Genomic DNA, 25,124 nt, shown 5'->3' with positions numbered 1-25,124 from the left:
CAAGCACTTAGATATGTTATCTTTGACTCCTCACAGCAAATCTTCAAGGTGGATGGTGTCATCTCATCTTAAAGATGAGAAGGGAGAGGGGGGCTAATGGATTGCCCAAGGTCACACAGCAAGAGTAGCAGAATCCAGGTCTGGTAGACCGCAGGGCCCGTACTCAACCACCAGCTTGGAATAAGGCCGGATGGCCGTACTGTTGCAGGCAGAGGCCCAAAGAAAGCTACAGGTGGCCCCGGAGGACCTCAGGAAGAGGCCTCTTCCTGGCCAGCAGACTCTCACAGGCCTTTAGGTAGCTGTCTGTCTGTCAAGACAACTGAACTTTGTTCCCTCCTGAGCCTGGGAGAGCACAGGCCAGAGCCCTGCCAGTGGTCTTGCCACTTACACAGAGGCCCATGTCCTGAGGAATTGTCCTCTGTTCTCTCTGTCCTCTTGCCCAAGGAGGTCATTCTCGCTCCACACTGAGGCTGGAGTGTCATTCGCGTAAATGGGAAAAGAGGACGAAGTGGTGAATTAAATTGGCCTGTCTGTAACAAGACTTGTTTCTTCAGGGGCTTGGGCCCACCCTTCAACAGGACCTGAACTGGAGACCCCTCCCCTCGTGGAGTGTCTGCTGTGCCAGGCTGGGAGTTCTCAGTGGACAGACAGACACCAGCCTCTAAGGACAGACTGCCTCAGAGGGTCGCTTACATTTTCTGGGGGAAGTATGACGTGACTTTGTTTTCTCGGTTGGGTTTGCCTCATCCTTTCATCCATGCAGCGGATATTTTCCAGTCACGGTGTGCTGGGTGCCGGTGCTTAGGGAGACCGTCTGCCTCTAGTATTGTGCGTCCCTGGGTGCATCAGAGCTGTGGGGTAGGGATTGGGTATGGAGACGGGGAAGACAGGAATCCGTGTCCAGCCCCAGGGGCAGAAACCGTCCTGTTCTCCTTTACAGATGAGGAAACTGAGGCTCACAAAAGTTAAGTAATTTTCCCAAATTAACCCCCTTGAGTAAGTAGAGGGTCTTAGACACGGATCCATCTGGCACAACAGCATCTGGCTGATGTGGTCTTAGCTCCGTGTGTTACTGACTCTCGCCTGTGTGTTTGCTTCCAGTTCTTTAAGGCCTTCACCAAGAACGGCTCAGGAACAGCACTGCCAGGTAGGTGTCCTGGGTCCAGTTGTCCATGGTCTTTCTCTTTTTCTTTCTGCTGGGTTTCTACTGAGGTGAGGAGAGCCCGGCAGGGTCTCCTGGGTGAAGAGTTTCCCAGGTGAAAGTGGAGTTTGTGGTTTCTTGTGTGGCCTTCCCAGCCAGCCTGGAAGATGCCTTCAGGGAAAGGAGGCTGAAGAAACCCTTCTGATTTGGCTCGTTCAGGGTCCTGGGAAGAGGGGAGGGTCACAGTGTATCCAGGCTAACTCTTCCTGTCAAAATGGGGTTGGCATCCAGAGGGACAGACCAGCTAGCCTCCGGGGAAAACCCTCATGGGTCCCAGGTCTGAAGGACTCTTTCCTGTCCCCTAAGAGATGGGTCTCCTTGCATAACTTAGGGCCACAGAAGAAGACCCCACCCCCACTGCTAAGGACTGAGCCATGCTCTGTTTCTCTCAGAACTAGCCTGTGCCCTGGGCCCTTTGTTTCAGTGAAGCCGACAAGGGTGCTGGGATTCATTCTCCTCCCCTCCTCATGCCCCCCCCCCCACCATGTCCGTCTTCATCCAGTGGCTGGTGCTGATGTGGAGACGCTGCGGAAGAGGCTCATCGACGCCCTCGAGTCCCATAGAGACACGTGGCCCCCTGCCTGCCCCCCACTGGAGCCTGCCAGGTATTCAGGGTGGAGCAGATTTGGTGCAGCGTGGGCCAGGATCACAGGCCTGGGAGCAAGAGGGCAGTGGGGACAGCTGGGCAGGGGAAATGAAGGCCTGTGTCTTTGGGGCAGACACCTCTGTAGGCTGGAGCCACTCTGGAGCAGCTGGTAGAAGGTACCCTGTTGCTGGAGTCCTCCCCGAGCAGCCCTGGCTTCGTGGGGCTGACAGGTGCAAAGGTCTGTCTTGCCAGGCAGAAAGGAAGAGATGGACAGGGGTTCTCCAGGTCATACCTGCTGCTGCTTTTCATAACCTGTCCTCGTGATCTTTTCACATGAGCTAACCTGGAGGGGGCACCGAGAGAGTGGGCGGGGGGAGGAAGAAGATAGGCTCAGAGGAAAAGGGAACCCTTCCTGTAAAAGGAAAGTGGTTGTCTTTCTGAGCAGCGGCTGTGACTGGGGGGTGGGGCGTGTGACTGTTGTGCCACAGAGCATCAGGCATGGTGGCTGGTGGCCCTTATCTGCCTGCCAGGCAGGCTTCCAGGATTGTCTGTTCTAGGAGAGGCAGGTACACAGCGTACTGCTTTAGCTCTCCTACAGCGGGTAAATTGAGGACACTGGGTCCCGCCCTCCCAGATAAGCTCTTGAGACCGGATAGTGCCCACCTCAGGGACTCCTGCCAAGAAGGAACAAATCCAAATACCAGCAGGCACTGCTGGAGGGAGCCCAGCCTTAGAGCACAATGAAGGTTCCAGGGGCTGAGAAGGCCTCGTGAGACAGGCGCTGGTGCTCCAGGCCCTCCACGTTGATTTAATGATGTTCTTCAAAGCCATAGCCCTGCCAAGAGATTGGGCTTCTAAGCGTCAGTCAACCCACGGTGACTTTTTATAATCTTCCCCAATTGTCCATCCTCCCGGAGGGCCCCACAGAGATCCTGGACCCAGCATTAGTCAGGTGTGGTTTGGGGCTGCACAGCGTGATTCTATCTCTCCAGGAAACAGCCAGCCAGCCTGTTCCTTACTTACATTTCCCAGTGACCGTGTCTGTCTGTCTTAGGCCCACACATCCCTCATGGTGCATTTTCAGTCCCAAGGGATCTCAAAAGCAGCAAATCAGACACACCTGCCAACTCCCTCAAAGTGGCCCTTCTAAAGAGCTTTAGGAAGGAGGCAGAGATGTGTGATGAAAGGTGAGCTGCCTCTTCCAGAAGTCTGAGTGGGAATGGATGGGCTGGGGGGCGTTGGCCGCCATGTTGCTCTTCTGCCAGCCGAAGGGAGGTCTGGCGAAGGGGTCTGAGAGGCTGTCAGGGTCCACAGCTCCTCTTTTCATTCCCCCGTTGGAGTTCACTCTAGCCCCCACCTCTCTAGCACATCCTTTTGTATTGTCACTGGGCTGGGCTCCAGCGTTGGCCCCATTTTGTGTGTTCCATTTGGATGTGATCATGCCACATGTGTCATTGGATCCAGTAGAGGGAAATAGGTCATCAGGTTAGGGATAAAAAGATGCAGTCTCCCAGTGCCCTCTTACGTGTTGGCCTCTTAAGCATGTGTGACAATGTGCCGTCTTTAATTGGAATGAAGAAACAGATCATTTTTGTGCAATTATTTTCTGCTGAAACTTTGAGTTTCTAAAACCATTTGGAGCTTAATTCTCTGATTTGAGGTGATCATAACATTTACCTTCTTACTAATTTCTGCCTTTGTTCTGGGTCTCAGTCTCTTCAAATTAAAATAAGGAGGTTGGATTAGATGGCTTCTAAGGTCTCCCGCACCCAGGACTTTGGTTCTTTAATTCCCTTGTCAGGCCTGCTCCAGGGGAGGGAAAGCGGGTCTCCCAGTTGTTAATGACTTGCCACCACCAAGACCAAGTCTCATATCTGAATGGTTCTAAACACTGGTCCTTAGGGGACAAATAAAAACCATATTCGCTAAGCCTGGGCCTTACCCAGAACATAAAGACGACTAGTGTCAAAGCATCCCTCCCCCACCCACTTCCTGCTCCCTAGACCACCTCATAATCACCCCAGATTTTTAAGAGACAGCATCAAAAAACAAATCAAGGGGCACCTGGGTGGCTCCGTCGGTTCGGCACCCGACTCTTGATTGGAGCTCAGGTCACAATCTCATAGTTTGTGGGATCGAGCCCCACATCAGGCTCTGCACCAACAGTGTGGAGCCTGCTTCTCTCTCTCCCTCTCTCTCTCTGCCCCTCCCCTGCACACTCTCATGCTCGCTCTCTCTCTCTCTCTCTCTCTCTCAAAAATAAACATTTGAAAAAACAAGTCAATAAGGTGGGCACAATGGAGAGCCAGTGTGAGGTAGCAGAGGCAGCATGCTCTGAGACTGAGGGTTTGGCTTTACTCCCCCAGAGGGGAGGGCTGGCAGGGGGAGACCGCCATGGAGCCCCCTGTGGAAACAGAGGAGGAGTTTGTGTGGCTGTGCCTGCAGTGCTATGCCTGCCGCGCCTGTGTCCCCAGCAGCTCCGCTTTATTGTCACTGGCTGTGGATGGTCACTGCCAATGTTGTCTCTTGCAGGCTGGAGGAGATTGATGGCTTTTTTGCAAGAAACGACGAAGAATACCTGGCCCTGATCTTTGAAAAGGCAGGCTCCTATCTGGGTAGAGAGGTGAGCTGCCCCCAGGGTCCCTGCAACTCCTGAGGAGCCCAGTGAGTTCAAGGACAGAGCTGTCCCCCGGAATTCTAGGGTGTCGGTCACGTGCACTTCTTAGCTCAGCACTGGCCTGACCCCTGCTGGGGGACACGGGAAGTGTGGGAGCCGGGCCTTTCTATTTGAAAACCTTAATGTCTGTTTTCATGTCCCTCATTGAAACCGCACATATATCACCTGTTGTCCATTGAATGCTGGCACACATAGTCGCTAATCTTCAAAGTTAAGGTAGATAATCAGGTAACACGTTGAAGATCCCCTGGCCAGTGAATTGGTGGAGTACGGCTTTAAGCCAGGTCTGTGAGCCTGCCCACCTCCCCCCGCCCCCCCCCCAAGAACGGGAGTAGAAAACTTGAGTGGGGGGAGGGGACATCAAAGCTCATGCAGTGCCTCATTAGGAAGTGAGATCCCTTACCAGATGAGGCAGGTTACAGAACAGGCAGGTTTGACTTCCCATTTCGTGATGATCTGTGATCAAGTGAGTTAGCTTCCTGGAGCCCCATTTCCATCTATAAAGCAGCGATAATTACCTTTCCTCAGAGTATTGCTGGGACAGTTCAATGAGGCAGTTTAGGTAACGGACCTGGGTGGGTAGCTGGCACAGAATAGTGCCTTTTAAAGATCCATGCCCCTGGCCTGATGCAGAGAGCTCTGCATTCTGCCACTGGCACACAGACTCCTCTAGACCACTGGTGAGCTTTTCCCAGGTGCAGAGGTGGATGACAGGCCAGGGCACGGGTGAAGGTGCAAGGCAGGCCAGGGATGTAGAAGAGGCATGAAAGTGGGAATGAAATTAAACACCACTGTTGACTCTGAATGGCTTTCCTCCCGAAACTCAGCAAGCACAGTCGACAGGGCTCTGGGGTGCCTCTAGGCCTCGGAGCACCAAGAGGGGAAACAGAGGGAGGTGGGGAGGGGGCACAGAGTTTTGCTGAAGGACTGCCTGACCCTTCTGGGGTCCCAGTCCAGGCCTGGGGGCATGCCTGTCATGAGGAAGTGACTGATAAATGTTCATTGGAATCAGCTTTTCTCCTCAGGAGTTGCAGGGACCCTGCTGCCCACCCCCTAGCCCCCTGGGAAACCAGGAGCAGGGACCCCTGTGGACTGAGTGAGTCTGGGGCCGTGTCCACGCAGAGGATGGTTAGTTTGAAAAGCAGGAAGGCACAGTGACCAAGAGCCCAGGCTCTGGAGCCAAACTGAACTGGATTTGTTGCCCAATTCAGGCTCTTGCTAACTGTATGACATAGACACTCGATTTCACTTCTAAGCCTCAGGTTTTTCATTTGCAATAGGCATTTATTTTTTTAATGAACACTTATGTACCTACTATGCACTAGTTGCTGTTACGATTCCAATTTTGTTAATAATCCAATTGTTACTCCAGTTTTGCAAGTAAGGAAATTGAGTTGGGGGGAGGTTTAGGCCAGTGGGGCCAGGATGCACACCCAGGTAGCCATAGTATACTGTGCCTACTGGCTTGGCCTCCTAACAATAGTTCCTGTTTCATAGTATTATTTTGAAGATTAAATGAAACAATATATATACAGTGCATAATACCTACTCTATAAACATTAGCTAATATTATTTTTCCCTTATTTCTTTCTAAAATTAAAATCCTATTAAGTATGTTTTCTGATTCGGAACATAGATAGAAAGCCTTATAAATATGAGAATAAAAATGAAACCACATTTTATCATGCCTTCTACAGATTGCTTTCATTGGAAAGAAAATGATATTCAATTGGACTGCTCTAGGAAATTCAAGGTGTGTGGTGTGCACAGTTCCAAGGCCCCTTCTCCTGGGCAGTGCTTGATTCTTGTCCCCTGTGGCATAGATGCGGTTGGTGGCATGAGACTCACTCAGCACCCTGGTCCACTCTCTGAAAGGTTTAGAGTCTGGGTGGAGCGTGGCTGCCACCAGGCACCCACCCAGGGCTCCTTCTGCCCAGTGACTGGACCCCGCCCCCAACACGTCTATCTGTCTGTCTCTGCAGGTGACTCTGGACCTGTCCCAGCACCATGGCATAGCGGTGCGCAGGGTCCTGAACACGGAGGGTGATGTGGTGAGCAAGTTTGGGGTCACCGACTTCCCATCTTGCTACTTGCTGTTTCGGAATGGCTCTGCCTCCCGGGTCCACGTGTGAGTGCAGTGCCTCTCTGTCCCCTCCCTCCTCTCTCCCTGTGCTGTTTCTTCCTGCCGGGAGGGGCTTCTGGCCTCTTAACTGGGGCTGACAAGTTCTTTCTCCTGCCCTTCTTCTGAGGAGCTCCCTCCGAGACAGGCAGGGAGCTCCCTGTGCAGGAGAAGCAGCCGTCTGCCTGCGGGGGTGGGCAGTGCCGGGAACATAGCCCCTGGCCCCCAGCTCAGCAGTCCTGCCTCTGGCTCCTGGCCCCCTCACCCTCCGTGCTTCCGCACCGTCGCCACCGTAGCCCTGGCCCCACTCCTCATTCTCCTCTGTCCACAGACTCGTTGGCAGGCTGCGGGCCTGGCAAACTCTCAGATATGCCTGACCCTCCCTCCCTTTAGTTTTCTAATTGCAGAAAAGTTCATTAGGAGCTAGACAATAGCCGGTTCCAAAATGCCAAGAGAAAACAATCAGGCCAGCCGTGGCCCTCTGTCAGGCTCCTGCTGCTGAATGTCCCGTTAAATGGCGCCAGATGGTGCCTCGATGCCCTCCCTGGGTAGATGATTGATGTAGCCTGGCTCTGCAGGCAGGAACTCGAGGGCCAGGGGGCTCGAGACTTGCCCAAGGTACCCAGCGAGCTGCTCTGCGGGCCCATTAGTGCCATCCCGCCTGGAGGCTGGGCAGGGCGGCCACGCGCCCTTGCCGGCCCCAGTCGCTAGATAGCACCGGGCCAGGCCTTGTCAGAGAGTTCTCCTGGGGGAGGGAAGCCTGATGTCTGTAGGGGGACAGGAGGGACAGAAAGTGCCAGTCCTGGTGGGGAGAGGAGGCATTGTTTCCCTACTTGGAGCTGGTGGAGGGGAAAATTGTTTGTGACGACGCTGCTCCGGAGCCATCTGTTCATCGATAAACATCGGGCCAGGACGGCAGAGTGGGAAGCAGGGCTTCCTGATGCCAGCTCCCCTGGGGTGTCCCGTCATGCTGTGGCTGGTCTTCACACCCTCCCTCCAGGTGGCCTTGACCGGGAGGTGTCGCCTGCCCTCAAGGACTCTGTCAGAAGAGGGAAAGCAGTCAAAAGGATTGTAGAAGGATTTGAGGATTGTAGCGTTTTTGTTGTTGTCGTTACTACCTGTTTTTGAAAAGCCGTGTATCACACTGCGGTGACTTTCTTGGGGACTCATGTCCCCTCTGGTATCTCAGAGCCAGCTTGTGAGCAGGCAGCTTCCTCGGTCTCTGGGGAGGGGAGTCAGACCCAGCCGTCCTGTCCACGGCGGAATTAGCAGCAGCCCCGCGGACCCTACCTGCTCCTCCGCGTGCTCCATCCCACAGCCTCTCCGGGCCAGGTTGAGACCTTCTCGGGCCCCGCTGCTTTTCCAGATGGGGTTTTGACATCAGACTGGTGTCCACGAAACTTTCCATTGCATGAGCAGTGGATAGAAAGGCCAAAGTGAGGGGCGCCTGGGTGGCTCAGTGGGTTAAGCGTCCGACTTCAGCCAGGTCACGATCTCGCGGTCCGTGAGTTCGAGCCCCGCGTCGCGCTCTGGGCTGATGGCTCAGAGCCTGGAGCCTGCTTCCGATTCTGTGTCTCCCTCCCTCTCTGCCCCTCCCCCGTTCATGTTCTGTCTCTCTCTGTCTCAAAAATAAATAAAACATTAAAAAAAAATTTTTTTTTAAAAAAAAGAAAGAAAGGCCGAAGTGAGGCATGGGTGCCTTGATTTTGAGCTCGCGGAGGGTAAGACCCAACCAGATTCAAATATTTCTTAATAAACATTTCTGTCAAGTGAGCCACCTACCTCCTCTCCCGGCAGGAGTTCGCCCTGGGGTCTGCTTCTCCAGACTCACTGCCTCTCCTCTGTGCTTTCTTCCCTCGCAGACTTAAGGAATCCAGGTCCTTCTACACCGCGTACCTGCAGAAGTTCTCCAGGACCACCAGGGAGGCTGTCCCGACCACGGTTGCGCCCACCACAGCTCACACAGCAGCTCCCACTGTGTGGAAGGTCGCAGATCGGTAAGGCCACGCCTACTTCCCTGAGCCCTTCCCTCACCCCAGCCTTACCTCTGATCACAGACCCCCTGCCTCCTACCACATTCCGTTCCTTGTCTTGAGCTTAGCACGTGCCTTTCCAGTCCCAGACCCCCGAGGGCTGACCTTGGCCTTTGGGCACCGCCCCCCTCTCCGGCCATGCAGGAGAGTCTCAGATGTGTGGGAGCAGCAGCAGTGAACTGGTGACCAGCCCTGCGTCTGCTGACTGTGGCGGCTGCCAAACAGCATTTACTTGTATCCTTCATGATAGAATGAATACTTTTCTATGCCCACATTCCTTGAGCTTAATGCCATTCAAGAACAAGTAGAATCAGCTTAGAAGGATAATCTGTGGCCTTCCAGCCAGCTTCCTACCCAAGCAACTATTTCTTCAGCCGGTACTTTTGAGTACCTGCTACAGGCTAGGCACGGTACCACAGGTATGCCCAGATGTGCAGCTCCTTCCCACAGAGAGTTTACTTTCCATTCTAGGAGGACACTGACCTCATTTGAATGCCTCTGGTGCTGGGGAGCTCACTACCTTTTGAGGTAGCCTATATCTTTGTGCACAGTTGTAACCATGAGGAAGTTGCTCTTGGAGTAGAATTCCTGCTTGTTGGGCAAATGAGGCTATAAACCTCTTGCACGGGCACCCAGCAGTTTACCAGGTGGAAATGGCTGACCAGGGAGCCCAGAGCTGCATCAGGAAGGTGGTTTGCACCTACAGTACAGGGGACTGTACGAGACAACTCGGGGAAAGGTCATCTGATTTCCAGAGGATTTTGCATCCCAGCATGAGGGACTTTAAGGGTCGAAAGCACTAATGGAGAGATTTTTAGTAAATCAGGTAAGAAGGAAAGAGAGACTGAGAGGTGGGAATGAATGGTCGTTATGGTCATTCAAATTATGGTGATTCAATTCATTCATATTATAATAGCTGACACATACTGGCCTGGTGTGCCAAACTGCTGGGCACCTTCCAATACATTATCTCCCTTCAGTCACGGGCCACTTCTTGAGGCAGACCATGGGAACGGTGAGGTACTGAGGCCCAGGAGCACAGAGAGGGACTCTGCCACGAGCGTGAAGCACAGGTGGTCACAGGCTCACCCCAGTTAGCTCACCTTGCTGGTTCCCTGCAACCTGAGGTGGTAGGTGCGGCAGGAACCATCAGTCCATTTTACAGGTGAGGTCACTGAGGCCCCAGAGAGGTAGATGGTAGTTGCCCCACCTCCCAGAGCTAGCTCACTGTAGATCTGAGGCCAGAACCCAGGCCTCAGGAAGCAGGGGTAGAGAAGCGGCCAACACACAAGGAGCCCTTTGCTTCAGAACCCCAAGCCCAGGCCCCAAGTGAGCGTGATGGGCGCAGGGGGGAACGGTCAGCATGGAGCCTGAAGCCCTTCCGCTGGGGCTGGGGTCAGCCCAAGAGGTGTGAGAGGGAGCCCCACCTGCTACCAAGGTCTGGCAGCTACGAGGATGTCAGCCCCAAAATAAAAACACACACCGCTTCTCCTCCTATCCCCTGAGTCCCCGCTGTGCCCTGACTTGGTGGGCAGCCAAACCCTTGGTCTTTCCGAGAGGACCCAGCTTTTTATTGGTCTGTCTGTCCCTTAGGGGTCTTTGTTCAGAACAGAGAATGAAGCTCAGCCTTCCACCAGCAGCCTGACTAAAGCACCTTTAAGGAGTCATGGGTGAGACTGGCTCTGAGCCTGCAGAGGGGGATCCCCTACTCTGTGCCAGGAGTTGCTGAGGGGTTTACCTTTGTGCTTTTGTTTCATCCTCTTAGCAACCTACCCGGGAGCAATTTATTATTTACTTGTGATAATAAATGAGGAATTGAGGCTCAGAGAAGTTAAGTCATATACTCAGGGTCACAGAGCTGGTCAGTGGCAGAGCCTGGTGCTAACTTACAAGACTCTGTGACCATCAGAGATGGCCCTCCCCTTCTCTCTCTTTAGCCCTGGGCACTCGTCCCCAGCCGCTGCCCTATGGCTAACACCTCTCTCTCTCTCTCTCTCTCTCTCTCTCTCTCTCTCTGCCTCCTCCTGGGTCCTTAGCTCCAAGATCTACATGGCTGACCTGGAATCTGCACTGCACTACATCCTGCGGGTAGAAGTGGGCAAGTTCTCTGTTCTGGAAGGGCAGCGCCTGGTGGCCCTGAAAAAGTTCATGGCAGTGCTGGCCCAGGTGAGTAGGGCCCCAGTCTCCTTTGTCTCTCTTCCCTCTGTAGCTGGCTCCCCCTCCCTCCCTGCATCCTTCTGTCTGGTTCCAGATCCACTCCAGTGCTGCCCTACTTAAAATCCGAGGCTCTGGGCTGCCGAGGACTGCTGAGTCAGATGCGGTCTCTGGTCTCCTGCTGAGCCTGACTGCTGACTCAGCTACCCTCAGCTCCTGAGTGCCAGGTCTGCTTCTTCTTGGTGCAGGTCTGTGGGCAGCTGGGGCTGCCGCTGGGGGTGATCTGTGCCTCCCCATCGGGAACTGCTTGCCAGCCCCACCTCCCCAGTCCCCACCTCACCCAGTCCTGGCCTCAGGCCCACCTGGCTCAGTCTTGTGCTTGTGTGGTGCTGTCACAGCCTGAAGCCAGAGCCTTGGGTCCCTCCCCAACGACGTCCCTGCTCCTTCCTGTAAGCAGCTGGTGGGACTGGCCACTGGGTGGCGTGCGGTCACCAGCGTTTCCTGCTCCAGCCAGAGGGTGACTCCCTGAAGTCCAGAGCCTTTAATTCATCCTTCCTCCTGACACCAGGGTCTTAGAAGGAGGAAGGGTCCAAGTCAGGATGAAGGGCAAAGGTCAGGGAAAAACGCTGACTTAAAGCTGTAAAATCATGTTGGGAGCCCAGAGGCCCGAGTGAGCTGACCAAGAGGGAGTGGGTCAAAGACAAGATTCTTCTGGCCACTTCTCCCTCAGGGGCCGTGTCCAGCCCTGGAGGGTTGATGGGAATATGTAATGGCTTTCTCCCAGGACTCAGTCCTCTGGCAGGTTTTTCTGTGTAGTGATCCTTCTTTTTTCTTTTTCCTCCGAACTTTCCTCAGTGTCATTGTCCTCTTGACCAGTGTCTCGGTGGTTTTATCTGACTTGCTCTGCTGGCATTCCCCTCTTCTGCCCCCCTCCCCTGGTGTGTGTGTGCACACGCACATGCACACACACATCTGTCCTCCTCCCTAGAGTCCTGTGGCTTTAAAGTGCTGATACTAATGAGATTTCAGCTGACTTATTGTCAGAGTAGCTTTTCATGCTCCTCAGAGACTCTTGGGAGTTACCATCAAGGTCTGGATCTTGGCTATGCGCCCCAGGGCCGCCTTGTCCCCATGGCATCCTACGGAATACAGATGGAAGGCTGTTCCCCAGCCTCGCCCAGCAGTCAGTAAGTCAGCAAGTCAGCTGGTCTCTCAGAAGATCACCTGCAAAGAGGACTGTGTGGCCCAGGTGCCCAGCAGCCCTGGGAAGCCACGGAGCTGCCCAGCCTTCCTCCCAGGGGCAGTGTGGGGTCAGGGTCAGCCTTGAGAGAGGGAGCCTCAAGGACCCAGCTTGACTTAGAGCCTCTGTTCTCTCCCCAGCCCCTCCCTCGCCTCACCAGGTACCCCAGAGCAGAGGTTGTGAGGGACACACATTTGCATCTCAGGCAGGATGTTTTCCTGGTGGCTTGGGGACATTTCAAGAAACTGCCTTGGCCTACTTCTGTTTAGCCCCCTATCCTCCCTGGGACTGCAGGGCTCTGAGGGAATTGCTGTTCACTCCCCAGCTTCCCCTTGTGCCCCCCACAGTACTTCCCTGGCCAGCCCTTAGTCCAGAACTTCCTGCATTCCATGAATGACTGGCTCAAGAGGCAGCAGAGGAAGAAAATTCCCTACGGTTTCTTTAAAGCTGCCCTGGACAACAGGAAGGAGGTGAGTCTGGGGACAACTGACGTCCTTCTTCGTATCCTCAGTAACTGTGGGAGTGGAAGGCTCACCCTGTAGCCTCCGACCTCCTTCACCAACTTGGACTGGGGCAGGAGTCCGGGATCCTGGTTGGGTCCTTCCATTCGTAATGAATAAACTGCTACTTAGAGCTGTGTGCGTGCACCGTAGCTCATCTGATCTTCCCAGCTTTAGTGGAAGGTAGCTATTATCCCTGTTTAGCAGATGAGGAAACTGAGGGTAAGAGAGATTGTGTAACTTGTCTACGATCACATAGCCGGTAGGTGATTGGGCTGGGATTCAAGTCCAATTGTGAGATACCAGCCATGAGCGAGTTTGTAGCCACTGCTCCCTGTGGCCTGCAGGCACATTGGACCCCTCTGGCCCTCTCCAGGGGCACCTTTCTGGACTCCTGTGCGTTCCGCTCTTTGCAAAGGTGGGCCACGGCAGCCAGCAGAGGCACACAGCCTTATAGATTTGTAGGATGCCAAGGCTCGAAGGGACCTCAGAGGTCAGAGGCCAGACCCCTCATTTCTCATTTTACAGATGGGGAAGTTGAGGCTAGAATAAGGATGTAACTCAGTCTGTGTCACAGCTTTTCAGATCTGCTGCTCCTTTGATGGGTGTCGCCAGTGGAAGGGAAAGGCCACCTTTGAGATGAGAGACTAAGAAAGGGACCTCGTTTGTCTTAGGGTTGTGTGCTGACCTTTGAGTCTCCCGGAAGCTTCTTTCCTCACCACCCATCCCATTCCTTTTCTTCTCCATATACGCTCTCATGCACGTATGTGTTCCTTAGGGCGCTGTGATTGTCAAGAAGGTGAACTGGGTTGGCTGCCAGGGGAGTGAGCCACATTTCCGGGGCTTTCCATGTTCCTTGTGGCTCCTCTTTCATTTCCTGACCGTGCAAGCAGCCCGGCACAATTTAGACCACTCGCATGAAGCAGGTGAGTCCGAGGCCTGTGCACCCCCAGTGCCCCAGCCCAGCCCTGCCTTGCCCTCCTCACTCAGGCCCAGATGTAGAAGATTCTGCATTTGCAGCTGGCTGCGTGCACTCAGCGTAGAACCAGAATGGGGAGGACCTGGAGAAGCCACCCGGTCCTGTCCCCTGCCCCAGGGTGGTGCCCGGCAAACAGCAGCATGAGGTTTCTTGCCGGCTTTCTTGGAACCACGACCTTGCTTTGTTTCCAGCCCTTCATGAAAAATGTGTGGTTCTGTTTTTTTATACTCCTGTAAAGGAAAGAACTATGTCTGTTTTGGTCTACGTGGCCAATACTGCATACTTTGAACAGTTTTAGTGTTTCCCACTGAAATGTCATTTTCTGAGGGAAGCTGGGGGAACACATTGCTCCTCCTGCCCTGTTCCCTCCCCAAACCGAGCAGCTGCCTCCATCACCCACCCTGCCTCGCAGCCACACCTGACAGCCAGAAGGGCAGGTATTCAGTTCAGTCCGCGTTTGCTGAGGGTTATATGGGGCCCTGGCTCAGCCCGGAGGGTGCAAAGGTGGGAAAGAAACAATCCCTGCCCTCCGTGGGGCAGGGGGGCGGAGCCACCCTGCAAGGTGCCAAGGCCAAGAGCCAGGGATGAGGGTGCGCAGGGAGGGGGAGGAAGTCTCCATGCTGTCAGGAGAGGCAAAAGGAGGTAAGCTGAGAATGGATGGGTGAACAGGAGCCGAGCTAGGAAGGAAGAGCACCCCAACGGCTGAGCAGAGGCAGAGGGATTCGAGGAGCGGCCAGGGTGCAGCCAGCCGGCCAGCCAGCCGGTCTCTACAGAGCACCTTCAAAGTGTTGGGCCCTGTGTCGGGAGGGGTACCGTGGTGCATCAGGCAGGAAGTCCCTGCCTCAGGAGGGCCGATGTTCCAGGGGAAGGAGATGAACAGGGACCATACAAATAGATCATCTCAGGTGTGATGATGAATGCTCTGAAGAACACTGAGCTAGGTGGTGTGGAAGAGGGCGAGGGAGGGGTGCCATGTTTACACAGGGTGGCTGGGGTGGCTGGGGATGGCTTCTCCGAGGAGCCGGCCCTGCACGGGGCCCTGGCTAGTGAGAGGGAGGCAGCTGGGGGAATGTGGGAAGAGAGGTTTCCAGGCTGTGCCCGTTTGACCGCCATAACAAAGTGCTACATGTTGAGGGGCTCGCACAACAGAAACTTACTTGCTCACGGTTGTGGACTCTGGAAGTCCAGGATCAAAGTGTCAGCAGGGTTGGTGTCTGCTGAGGCCTCTCCTTGGCTGGCAGAAGGCCCTCTTCTCGCTGTGTCTTCATGTGGTCTTCACCGTGTGCCACGTCCCAACTTCCTCTTGTAGGGACACCAGTCATAATGGCTGAGGACCCACCCTCGTGACCTGATTTTACTTTAATTATCTAATTTGAAGTCTGTGTCCAATACAGTCACATTCTGAAATACTGGAGGTTAGGACTTTGACATAAGAATTTGAGTGGACACAATACTGCCGATAACACGGGCCAAGGACTAGCAGGTGCAGAGGACACGTCTGGCGTGTTTGCAGCAGCAAAAGAAGGCCAGGGGGAGAGGCTGGGATGGGGGAGGCAGTAGAGGAGGTGCACGTGTGGTGGTCTCGGCAAAGGAGGGGTTGGATTTCTGATTCAGCGTCAGGAGACCCTGCTGGAGAGTTTCATAGGGGAGCGTCCCCAACGACTGATGCTTTAGAGAGACTGCTGGGTGGAGGGTGGTCTGTAGCGGGGCAAGGTGGAGGCAGGGCCACCCCAGGAAGTTGTGAAGCTAGTCCCGAGAGGCGGTGGTGGCCTAGACCAGAGTGGTAGGTAGCATGTGGAAGAAGTGGTCAGATTTAGGAGTATTTTAAAAAAAAATTTTTTTTAACGTTTATTTTTGAGACAGAGAGAGACGGAGCATGAACAGGGGAGGGACAGAGAGAGAGGGAGACACAGAATCTGAAACAGGCTCCAGGCTCTGAGCGGTCAGCACAGAGCCCGATGCGGGGCTTGAACTCACGGACCGCGAGATCGTGACCTGAGCCGAAGTCGGCCGCTTAACCGGCTGAGCCACCCGGGCGCCCCAGATTTAGGAGAATTTTGAAGGTAGTGCTGATGGGAGCCCGGGGCGGACTGGATGGAGAGTATATGCAGGAGCCAGGACCCAGGGTAGACCCCAGAGTTGCTGGGCCTGAACTTCTGGTGGACGGTGGTTCTGTGAGCCGGGAAATGGGAAGGCTCAGTGGTTGGAGTGTGTAGATGGTGGGGGACTCCGTGGTCTGTGCCCACTAGCTGTCTGAACGGAGATGTAGACAGTTGAGTCCAGGCTTCTGGGGAGAGGTCCATGGCAGAGGTACAGATCTCGTGGGCATGAGCATGGGGGTGATAGGTAAATCCTCAGGACTGGACAAGCCCATTACGGGGCGGGCAGAGGACAGCACTGAGGCCTGTGCCCTGGGGTGTGTGGCATCTGGGCCTCTGACGAGGAACAGGAGCCAGCAAAGGAGATGGAGAAGGAGCAGCCGCTGTGATTTCAAAATACCGTGTTTGAAGAAGAAGGGTGTACTCAGCCAAGCGGGGGTGGGGGGGGGGGCGGTGCGGGGCTCTCTGGCAAGAGCTGTTGCAGTTGTGTCGTGGAGAGAAAGGCCTGGCTGGAATGGGCTGAGGGGAGAACAAGAGGCAAGAAACGAGATGATGGGGAAGTAACAGGGGTCAGAGAAGGGACGTCTTTATTGCAGTCGTCTTTCCCAGTCAGAATGATCCCGCGTTAAGGGAGAAGTGGGTGCTGCAGTAACAAAGGAATATGTTTACAGGAGTGAGGCCGAGGACAGAAGGAGTAAGGCCCCCGAGCACAGGGAGGGAGGAGGCGGTGCGCACAGTGGCGGGGCAGGCAGCAGCCAGGCTGGGGCAGGAGAGGGCAGCACCCAGGGGGCCAAGGACAAAGGCAAGGCATGGCTTTCAGGGTGCTCAAGTTGCTAAGAATGATGGCTTGGGGGGTGGTCGAGGTGGGGGGGGCCATGGGTCCTGTTTTGAGGGGCTGGGAGTTTGCCGCAGGACAGAGAGAGTTTGGAAGCAACCAGCAGCAAGGAGGGTCCTTCTGCCACCACCGGCCCTGACGTATGAGGTGTGGGGAAGACAAAGGGTTTAAGAGGGCGTGTTTCGGGGAGCCCAGCGTCAGCAGGAAGGTGAAGGGAGTTTGCGGAGGTGGGCACTGACGCCAGTCCAGAGGGCCCAGTGGGAGGGAGTAGGGGGTGAGGGGAGATGGAGACAAAGCAGGGGATGTGCAGAGCCAGATCGCAGGGACCCCCGATGCAGTGGCTGAAGGAGCAGGAAGCCCAAAGTGGGTTGGGCACAAGGAGGGGTGCAGGGGATGGGGTGTAGGCAGGCTGGCCCCTGCCTGCTTCTCCAGACACGTCTCAAAGAGCCTAAGTGTTCTGCTGACGAGTTTGGGCTTTATCCCAAGTGTCAGTGACAGGGACCTGGATGATTAGCAGAGAAAGGAAACTGGGATTTAGGAGTTTGGGAGGAGATGGGGTCAACTCTGAAGTGACCTCTGGAAGGTGGACAGGTGTGCAAGGAGACTCGGGGCCCGTGGAGGGGACGGTGGTGGGGCTGGCGGGCACAGGCAGCCAGAAAGGCCCCCCCACCCCCCGCGACCGCAACAGCGTCTCCTCTCCCCGCAGCCAAAGCCCAGGAGGTCCTCCAGGCCATCCGGGGCTACGTGCGCTTCTTCTTCGGCTGCCGAGATTGCGCCAGCCACTTTGAGCAGATGGCGGCGGCCTCCATGCACCGGGTGGAGAGTCTGAACAGCGCCGTGCTCTGGCTCTGGTCTAGCCACAACAAGGTCAACGCCCGCCTCGCCGGTAAGGAAGGGCCCTCTCCAAGCCTGGAGTCACCTACAGAGGGAGGTGGGGGAGTTTTAGGGGACTTGGACCAGAGGTGGGGACAGGACACTCATCCCCAAAGTAACACCCTGTGTTTCACAGTGCTTCACAGGGCACAGAGCCTTTCCACATGCTCCGCCTGCTGCTGATGGAGTCAGTGTCTTTAGACCCATTTTCCAGATGAGGAAGCTGAGGCTTTGACACTCTAGGACTGTGGTCTTCCAGTGCACTGCTCACTCTTTCTCCTGCACCAGGGCACCTTCCTCAGAACTCTTGGGGTCCCTCTTCTGCCTTCCTTGTTCTGCTATCTGGCTCTTGGCCCCTTTCTTACTCACACCAACAGGGAGAGGAGAGCTGGGCTTTTCCACCCAAGGGGAGGGGTCTAGCAATGAAATGTGCCTGAAGACAAAGACCAAGTCCTCCCTAGAAAAAAACAGGGACTGATTCCCATAGGGGGAGGCCTTGTCTTCTGAGTTTCCCCATTTACAGTGTTTTCTGTTCCTGGTGCAAAGGAGTCGGATGGGTCCAACAGGCAAAAGCATTTAACTAAGGGGTGACCAGAAACTGTCGCTGTGGGGAGGGGCCATCTGTGGTCGGGAGCCTGGGCTTATCTGTGGGGAGAGGGGAGTGGCTGACAGACCTCCTGGGGGTGGGAGCTTTAGGCGTGAGGCCTGGGGCTGCCGAGGTTAAAGGAAAAGGAAGGGAATGGAGCAGGTGGTGGTGCAGGCTGCTGGTCCCCTGGGGCCTCCTGGCCGACTTTGAAAAGAAGACAGGAGCCCCTCTCTCCTCTCACTGCTTCCCTCTCTGCTGCCGTCCCGCCCCCACATGCTCCATGTGACCCTCCAGCCCCATGACCTAGGCAGGCTCCCTGCTCCCCTTGGGGCCCAGCTGCCACTGGAGGGTGGATCTGGGGCTTCTCCTGGCGCAGCCGGGCCTGGAGGAAGGCAGTACCCCGCCCTTGGAGCGGGGGGGGGGGGGGTGGTGGTGGGGAGTGGGGTCCTTTCGGATTAAACTGCTTGGTAACAAGCAGGTACAAATCGAGTGCTCGCTTTACAAGGCTGGTCACCACTACTTCTCACTGGACCTTTGGAATCTGCTCGATGTCCCCTCCCCACAATAACTGTTCCAGCGGTTACATCACTTGCCGCTGCTTCCTTCTGGCCAGCACCTTTTGTTCCCTTATTAACCCCTTTAGGAAAGGTGCCTCCTCCAAGAGATCTGGGCTGATGGGCACTCCCTGGGCCACCCTGGCCCTGTGGGGCTCAGCCTGGGGCTGTGCCCCACCAAGCCAGCCATCAGGGTAACTCCCTGACCCTCCTGAGTGCCCTTTTCCCCATCCAGGCCCCTAGGCGCCCCCATACCCACCCCTTGGAGCCCACCAGGGAAGGAAATTCCACCAACTCCTGCCTACTCTGGAGGGCTGCCACGGCGTGAGGAACACCTGTGCATTACCACATGCCAGAGCTCTTGTTTTAAAAAAACATTTTCCCTTGAACTACAGAAGTAATGTTTCTTCACTGTATAAAACTTGGGAAATTTCAGAAAAATGCAAAGAAAATTACTAGCAGACCAACCAAAGACTGCAAGACAGATAATACTGAGTCCTCTGACCCTTTTCCATGCCTCGTTGAAGGGTACAACCCAGCAGTGAAGTTGATGAAGGGGCTGCAGGGAGCGGCCTCTAGGAGGCTGTGGTGGCTGAGGAGGGGATTGGAGTCCTCCTCTCCCAGGGCAGCACCGTGCTGGGCTCCATGGGCCCCCCCGCCCCATGCTAGGATTTTTCACCTGGCTTCTCATACCCATCATTCCCAAGGGCAGATGAGGAAGCTGGCATTCTGAATGAAGAATGAGGTCTGGGCTTCTAGGCAGGCCCAGGGGTCACAGCCAGCCTGTGTGTGTGTTTTCCTCGCCAGGTGCCCCCAGCGAGGACCCCCACTTTCCCAAGGTGCAGTGGCCGCCCCGCAAACTCTGTTCTGCCTGCCACAATGAGCTCCGGGGTTCGCCTGTGTGGGACCTGGACAACACCCTCAGATTCCTCAAGACCCACTTCTCGCCGAGCAATGTCATCCTGGATCTTCCTTCAGCCGGGCCGGGCCCCCGGATGGTTGCCCAGAGGATGGCAGCCAGAAATTTTACTCTGGGCCCTGAGAAGGCTAGGGTCATGGTAGGCCCAGGACCCACGGTTCCCAAAGTTCCGGCAGAGACACTGAGGATGAGTCACCCCCGGGATGTGCTCATTGGCCTCAGTATGACGGCTGAGCCAGACCAGGGACCTCCTGAGCACATAGCAGAGCTTCACAGGGATACGTTGGAGCGGCCAAAAGGGCGGGAACACTTGACCAAACGAGACACAGGAGCCGTGTTGCTGGCCGAGTTCCTCGCTGAGAAGAACCCCGGAGGCCCTGCAGAGCTGGGGCGAGTGGGTCGCAGCTCAAAGCAGCTGGCCAGCATTTCTGATGGGGAGCTGGAAGCTGGGCCCGTGCGGGGCCGGGACCAGTGGCTACAGGTGCTGGGAGGGGGCTTTTCCCACCTGGACATCAGCCTCTGTGTGGGGCTCTACTCCCTGTCTTTCATGGGCCTCCTGGCCGTGTACACCTACTTCCGGGCCAGGATGAGGGCACTGAAGGGCCACGCTGGCCACCCCACAGCCTGAACCGTTCACCTTGGGAGGGGGCGGGAAGGGGAGCTGCCGTTCATGGCGCTCTTCCAGCCCCCTGCTCCTCTCCCCTTTTCCCTTGCTCCTTGTCCAGGGAAATCCAGGGAAGCCAGTTGCTCCAATGAACCTCCTGGGGCCCTCTGGGAAGGAGAATTCCATAGCCATGAAAGCGCACCTAGGGCTCATGTCCATCTGACAGCACGGGGGAGGACAGCTGTGGGCAGGGGGGATGGGAGGCTCTGTCCCTGGCCTCTCAGGACCCACATTCCTTTTTTTCACCTTGTTTGAAGTCCTGCTCATTCTCACTGAAACTTCCGTGTCTCCCACCTGGCCTTGGGCCTAAACTGGGGCAAGTGAGGCCACAGTTCCCCAGGTCCCCCATCCAGAGGAGCGTTCCCAGGGCTGGCGCACTAGAGCGGAACTCTTCACTGCACCCCAGGCCCCGTCCATCCCTCTCCCTTCTGGATGCAAAGAGGCCTTTGTGCCAGAGAAGGCAGGACTGCCTCTGGCCCTCTGTGGTCTGTCCATCCTCCAGCCCCTCAGTATCTATGGGGCGGGGTTTGCTTTGAGGGGGGTGGGTCTGGAAGCTTCTGAACGTCCTGCTGGTCTCCCAGGTGAGGCTTGGGTGAGTGTTGGAGGGAGGAGAGCTTCTGGCTCCTTCCCCCACACCTCTGCTTCAGGAGGGGTGCAGGCCAGAGCTGGTGTGGACTCGGATGGGTGATGGCCACGGGGCTGGGTGGTGAGCAGCTGGCTTGGCGGGACCTGATAAGGGCTGGTGTGGGATTTAAGGAGGGTGCTGGTATCTTTAGTGCCTTGGCTCTGGGCTTAGCTGGAGGGTAGAGTGAAGCCACAGGGAAAAGATGGTTGCTTCGAATGTGCTTTGTCTCCTCCCCAGTGCACTCTACCCCTCCTAGAGCTGGGTCTTTTGTCTTTTGATTTTGGCCTCCGAAATAGATGCTAATGTTTGAATGTGGAGGGTGTTGCAGTGAGGAAGTGTCCTCTCTCTCAAGGGCCCACCTTCCATCGTGCAGAGGTTAAAAGGGTCAGAGGGGAGGGTGACTCTGTACACATGCTCGATTCCCACTCTACCCCACTGCTTGGGAGGGTTGTGGAATAAATTATTTTTGTTAAGGCAAAGCGTTGGTGTGTTCTTTAACTTGCTGTTTGGAGACCTAGTGTCCAGGTCTGGACAGAATATGCAGAATCCAGCCTCAGTGGGGATCCAGCCAGAAGTGACTGGCCCCTGGCTCACATAGCTACCACCCTGCAGGGGAGGAGGTGCCCCAGCACAGCCCCTGTCTCTGGGATGGACCCTCCTGTACTGCCCACGGAGCTCTCCATTCCCAAGCCCCTTCTGTCTCCACATGCACTGGAGACAGGCCTTGGTGGAGTTCTAATCCTGCCTCCTGTTCCCCCAGCCTCCCTGGAGCACCTGACTCGTGTTCCAGTTCTGCTCCAGGCACCTTCCTCGCACCTGCCTGGCCTGGCCTCCTGCATCCCTGGCTGCATCCCCACGGCCTGGCCTCCTGCATCCCCAGCTCTCTCCCAAGGAAGGAGAGGGCTTGTTTGTGGCAGCGGCCTGCCTTGGCTGCTCGGCAGGGAGGAGTCAGCCAGATTAGAGAGCCTGTCCCTAATCCGGCCTGCCAGGTTTTACAAGGATCAGAACAGCTGATAATGAACCTCATTAAGGGGGAACAGGAGCCTCAATCCGATTTGGGGTTTTTCTCTTTGACATCTTCACTCTGCTCAGATGGCCTTGGCACTGGGTGAAGCAGGCGGGGTGCCGAGCGTGCTCCCTCTGCTGGGGCAGCTGGGATGGGGGCACAGGCAGGGGTCGACACCCCCTTCCCTGCACGTGTCAGCCCTGTGTTAGCTGGGTAGCTTCCAGCCTGGAGCCTCCCCGCAGCCTCCCTGTGTCCTGGCTCTACTCATCCGTGTGCCCCCTCCGTTCTCCTAAGCTGGCTCCGGTCCTCTCCCCGAGCCCCACCGGGTCCTGGCGGGGAGGCTGACGGGCCAGCACACCGGGCAGTGCGACCCCGGCCTGCAGGAAGGTGAAAGAGGTCCCAGGGCCAGTGCCCACGGGGCCAAGACCACCTGCCTTGCTCCTCTACTGCCTGGTACCCGGCACAGTGTCAAGTGCAGAGGATTTCCCTCGGCAAGCCTGCTTCACAGGACCTTCTTAGGGCCCACCAGGGCCTCTATAGTGGGTGTGGGCCTCCTCCGCACAGCCAACCCTTTCTTGCGCTGTCTCCGTGGCTCTGATTGATAAACAAGGGTGGGCCTCCTCCTTAACAGGGCTGCTGCCTTTCACCCTGATTTCCCCAGGGCGCTTTCAGCTTCATCGATAAACCAGCTTGCCCACCAGCTCGTCCCCTCCCCCGGCGGGTCTGCCAGGCTGGGAGCCCCTGCTTCTGTGACTTAAACTCTGCTTGCCATTCTGGGTTGTTCTCCACTTCTTGGGAGAGCTCCCACGCAGGAGAGGGTCCTCGGGGGAGCTCTGCCAAAGCGAAGGCTCCTTGTTCTGGAGCTGGACAGAGAAACTCCCCTCTGCCTGGGATGCTACCTACTGAGCATTTAGGAACGATTTCTTACAGACAGATGCCGCCGAGCTGGCTTTTGAAAACTGAGTGGGTGTAGCAAGGAAAACGTGCAGGAAAAGGCATCACAGGCCAAGGGGAAAGCACATGCCAAGTCCAACAAAGAAAAAGAGTGAATACAAGAAATTCTCAGTAAAAAAACATAGACATTGTTTCTGTTCAAAAAAATTATTTAAGGATTTGTTCAATGCTGCCCTGGGCTAAAGCTGAGGATACACAGAAGAAAGCCGTGGTTCCCGCTACGGTGGAGCTTTCCACTCTAGGGGAAGAGACGAGAGAGGAAAATGTGCTCATGCTCTTAAGGAGGGGCCAGCAGGGGATGTTAGGGGAGGCTTCTCTGAGACCTGAAGGAAGAGAAGACAGGAAGTGGGCAGGGGTAGGAGGACCACAAGCCTGAGGGGCTGCTGCATTCAGAAGCCACCCCCAGGCTGGTGAGGTCCCAAGGGGTGGCCCCACCTCCAGCCTGGCTCCTTCCCCCCACAGCCTTGGCACTGGGTGGGTAGGTGGGTGCCCAGGAGCAGCACATCATTCCCTGGATGTGGGGGTGAGGCCTGGGGTCCAGGTACCCACACAGCCTTGGCCCTGGAGGAAAGTCACCAGCAGTTGGAGGAGGAGGAGGAGGAGATCTGTTTCATTCTCCTGGCTTGGCCGCTAACCAGCTGCATGTGACATTGGATGAGCCATTCACTTCTTGGGTCTCCGCTTCCTCACCTCTAGGATGAAGGCTTCAGACAGAGCCTCGTGGTCCCTAAGGTGCCTTTACCTTTCTTGCAGTGATCTCAGCTGTTTTCTTGTCAGCTCAGGGAGGGCTGGTCCTGCAAGGCCACTCAGGAAGGACTTGTGGCAGAAAGAAATAACAGCCTGTATGATTTGTGTCCTCTTGGAAGTCCAGGACAACTATGAGAAGGGAAGGCTCACTCATGCTAGCCCTCAGCCTGCACCCCACCGGCGTCCTCTGCCCCAGCACTGCCTGGGTCCCCCCCCCCCACCCAAGAAATTTAGAAATTTAAGAAATACTTAAATACCTTTTTGAATTTTTGCAACCAATGCAGTTCTTTTGAAAAGAAAGAACAACAAGGAAAATAAACAGGATTAAAGGATTTTAAAGTTCTGCTGTAAATAGGAAAAGCATTAATGCCCTGTTGAAAATAATGGGCCAAAGTATGAAGACCAAATGAGAGATGTCACTCTTTTTTATCCTATTGGCAAAATGAAAGAAAAAAAGGATAATGCCCAGTGTTAGCTAGAGGGAGGGAAAAGGACATGTATCAGTTATCTATTGCTGCATAACAAGCCACCCCAAATCTTAGAGGTTTGAAACAACAGTCATTTATTTTGCTCACAAATCTTCAATTTGAGCAGAGTTCAGGGGAAAATGGCTCATCTCTGCTCTGTGCAGTATATCTGGATGCAATTTGTCTGGCAAGCTCGTGCTGTGGGCAGGGAGCTTCAGCTCTCTTCATAGGCCTCTCCACGGGCTGCCTGGACTTCCTCACAGCCTGGTGGCTGTGCTCTGAGAGCAAGTATCCAAAGAGGACAAGGCAGAAGTGCATGGCATTTTCACATAAGAGCCCTCAGAAGTCACATAGCATTATTTTTGCTATACTTTGTTGGTTGAGACAGATATAAAATCTCATCCGGGTTGCAGATACAAAGTCCTGCCCAGGTTCAAGGGGAGGAGTCCTAGACTCCACCTTCTGATAGGGCAGTGACAAGTTCTGGAAAACTATGTGAGATGGGAGAGGTTGTCGAAGCCAGCTTAAAAAAATACAGTCTGCCACAGAGCACCCTCCTATACCGCTTGTGGAGGTAAAAACTGACACCACCTTTGGGAAATGTGCAATTTGTAATACAATGTAACTGGTAATATGTTTTAAGAGCCTTAAGAGAATATGTAACCTTTGATCCAACAATTGTATTCCTGGAATTTGTCCTAAGGAAGTAATTGAAGATATTCACTAAGATTTGCTACATGATGAATATTTATAACATCAAAATAAATTTGATCTAAAGTCCATAGTCGGAGGTGATTAAGTTATGGTACATCATTACAATGGAATACAACATAACCACTAGAAACAATTTGAGTGCGTATTTTTAAGCTGAAAATGTTTCCACACCATATTGTTAAATGAAAATATGAAGTTACAAAAGCAGTTCTACATAGTATGATCTTATTTTTGAAAAAGAGAATACATATATACATAGGGATACTGAAGGCATGGGTGAAAACCTGGAACATGTACATGAAATAGGTCAACAGTGGTTAACAGTCAGGGGGAGGATTATGGGTGTTTTTCTTTTTAGGTTATCTGTATTTTCTCATTTTTATTAAATATTTACTACTTGTACAATTAAAAACCACTTTTAATGGGCCAAGAATATGAACTGTCAATTCATAAAAGAAGAAATACAAAGATCAATAAATATATGAAACAATATTCTTCAATAATCAACAGAGTGAAAGAGTAATATTTTTTATACATCAAGTAACAATACAACTTGATGCTGGAAAAGTGATCATATAAGTTGGTATAGTAT

General features: G+C 54.6%; 1 protein-coding gene across 1 annotated transcript in view; it reads left to right on the top strand.

The window, feature by feature from the left end:
* The window catches only part of QSOX1 (quiescin sulfhydryl oxidase 1), a 35,561-nt gene extending 14,438 nt beyond the window's left edge, over nt 1-21,123 (top strand). Inside the window, exons 3-12 of the mRNA XM_042975692.1 lie at nt 1,102-1,147; nt 1,704-1,806; nt 4,320-4,410; nt 6,447-6,592; nt 8,446-8,580; nt 10,653-10,782; nt 12,358-12,480; nt 13,289-13,436; nt 17,130-17,309; nt 19,244-21,123. Of these exons, the coding sequence (XP_042831626.1) occupies nt 1,102-1,147; nt 1,704-1,806; nt 4,320-4,410; nt 6,447-6,592; nt 8,446-8,580; nt 10,653-10,782; nt 12,358-12,480; nt 13,289-13,436; nt 17,130-17,309; nt 19,244-19,983 (1,842 nt within the window). The 3' untranslated portion in view covers nt 19,984-21,123. The remainder of the gene's footprint in view (nt 1-1,101; nt 1,148-1,703; nt 1,807-4,319; nt 4,411-6,446; nt 6,593-8,445; nt 8,581-10,652; nt 10,783-12,357; nt 12,481-13,288; nt 13,437-17,129; nt 17,310-19,243) is intronic.
* Nucleotides 21,124-25,124: the final 4,001 nt, after the last annotated feature.

Source organism: Panthera tigris, chromosome F3 (genome assembly GCF_018350195.1).
Source record: "Panthera tigris isolate Pti1 chromosome F3, P.tigris_Pti1_mat1.1, whole genome shotgun sequence".
NCBI classification, from domain to species: domain Eukaryota; kingdom Metazoa; phylum Chordata; class Mammalia; order Carnivora; family Felidae; genus Panthera; species Panthera tigris.
Note: the sequence above shows the minus strand (reverse complement) of the source record. Positions and strands in the feature narration are given on the sequence as shown.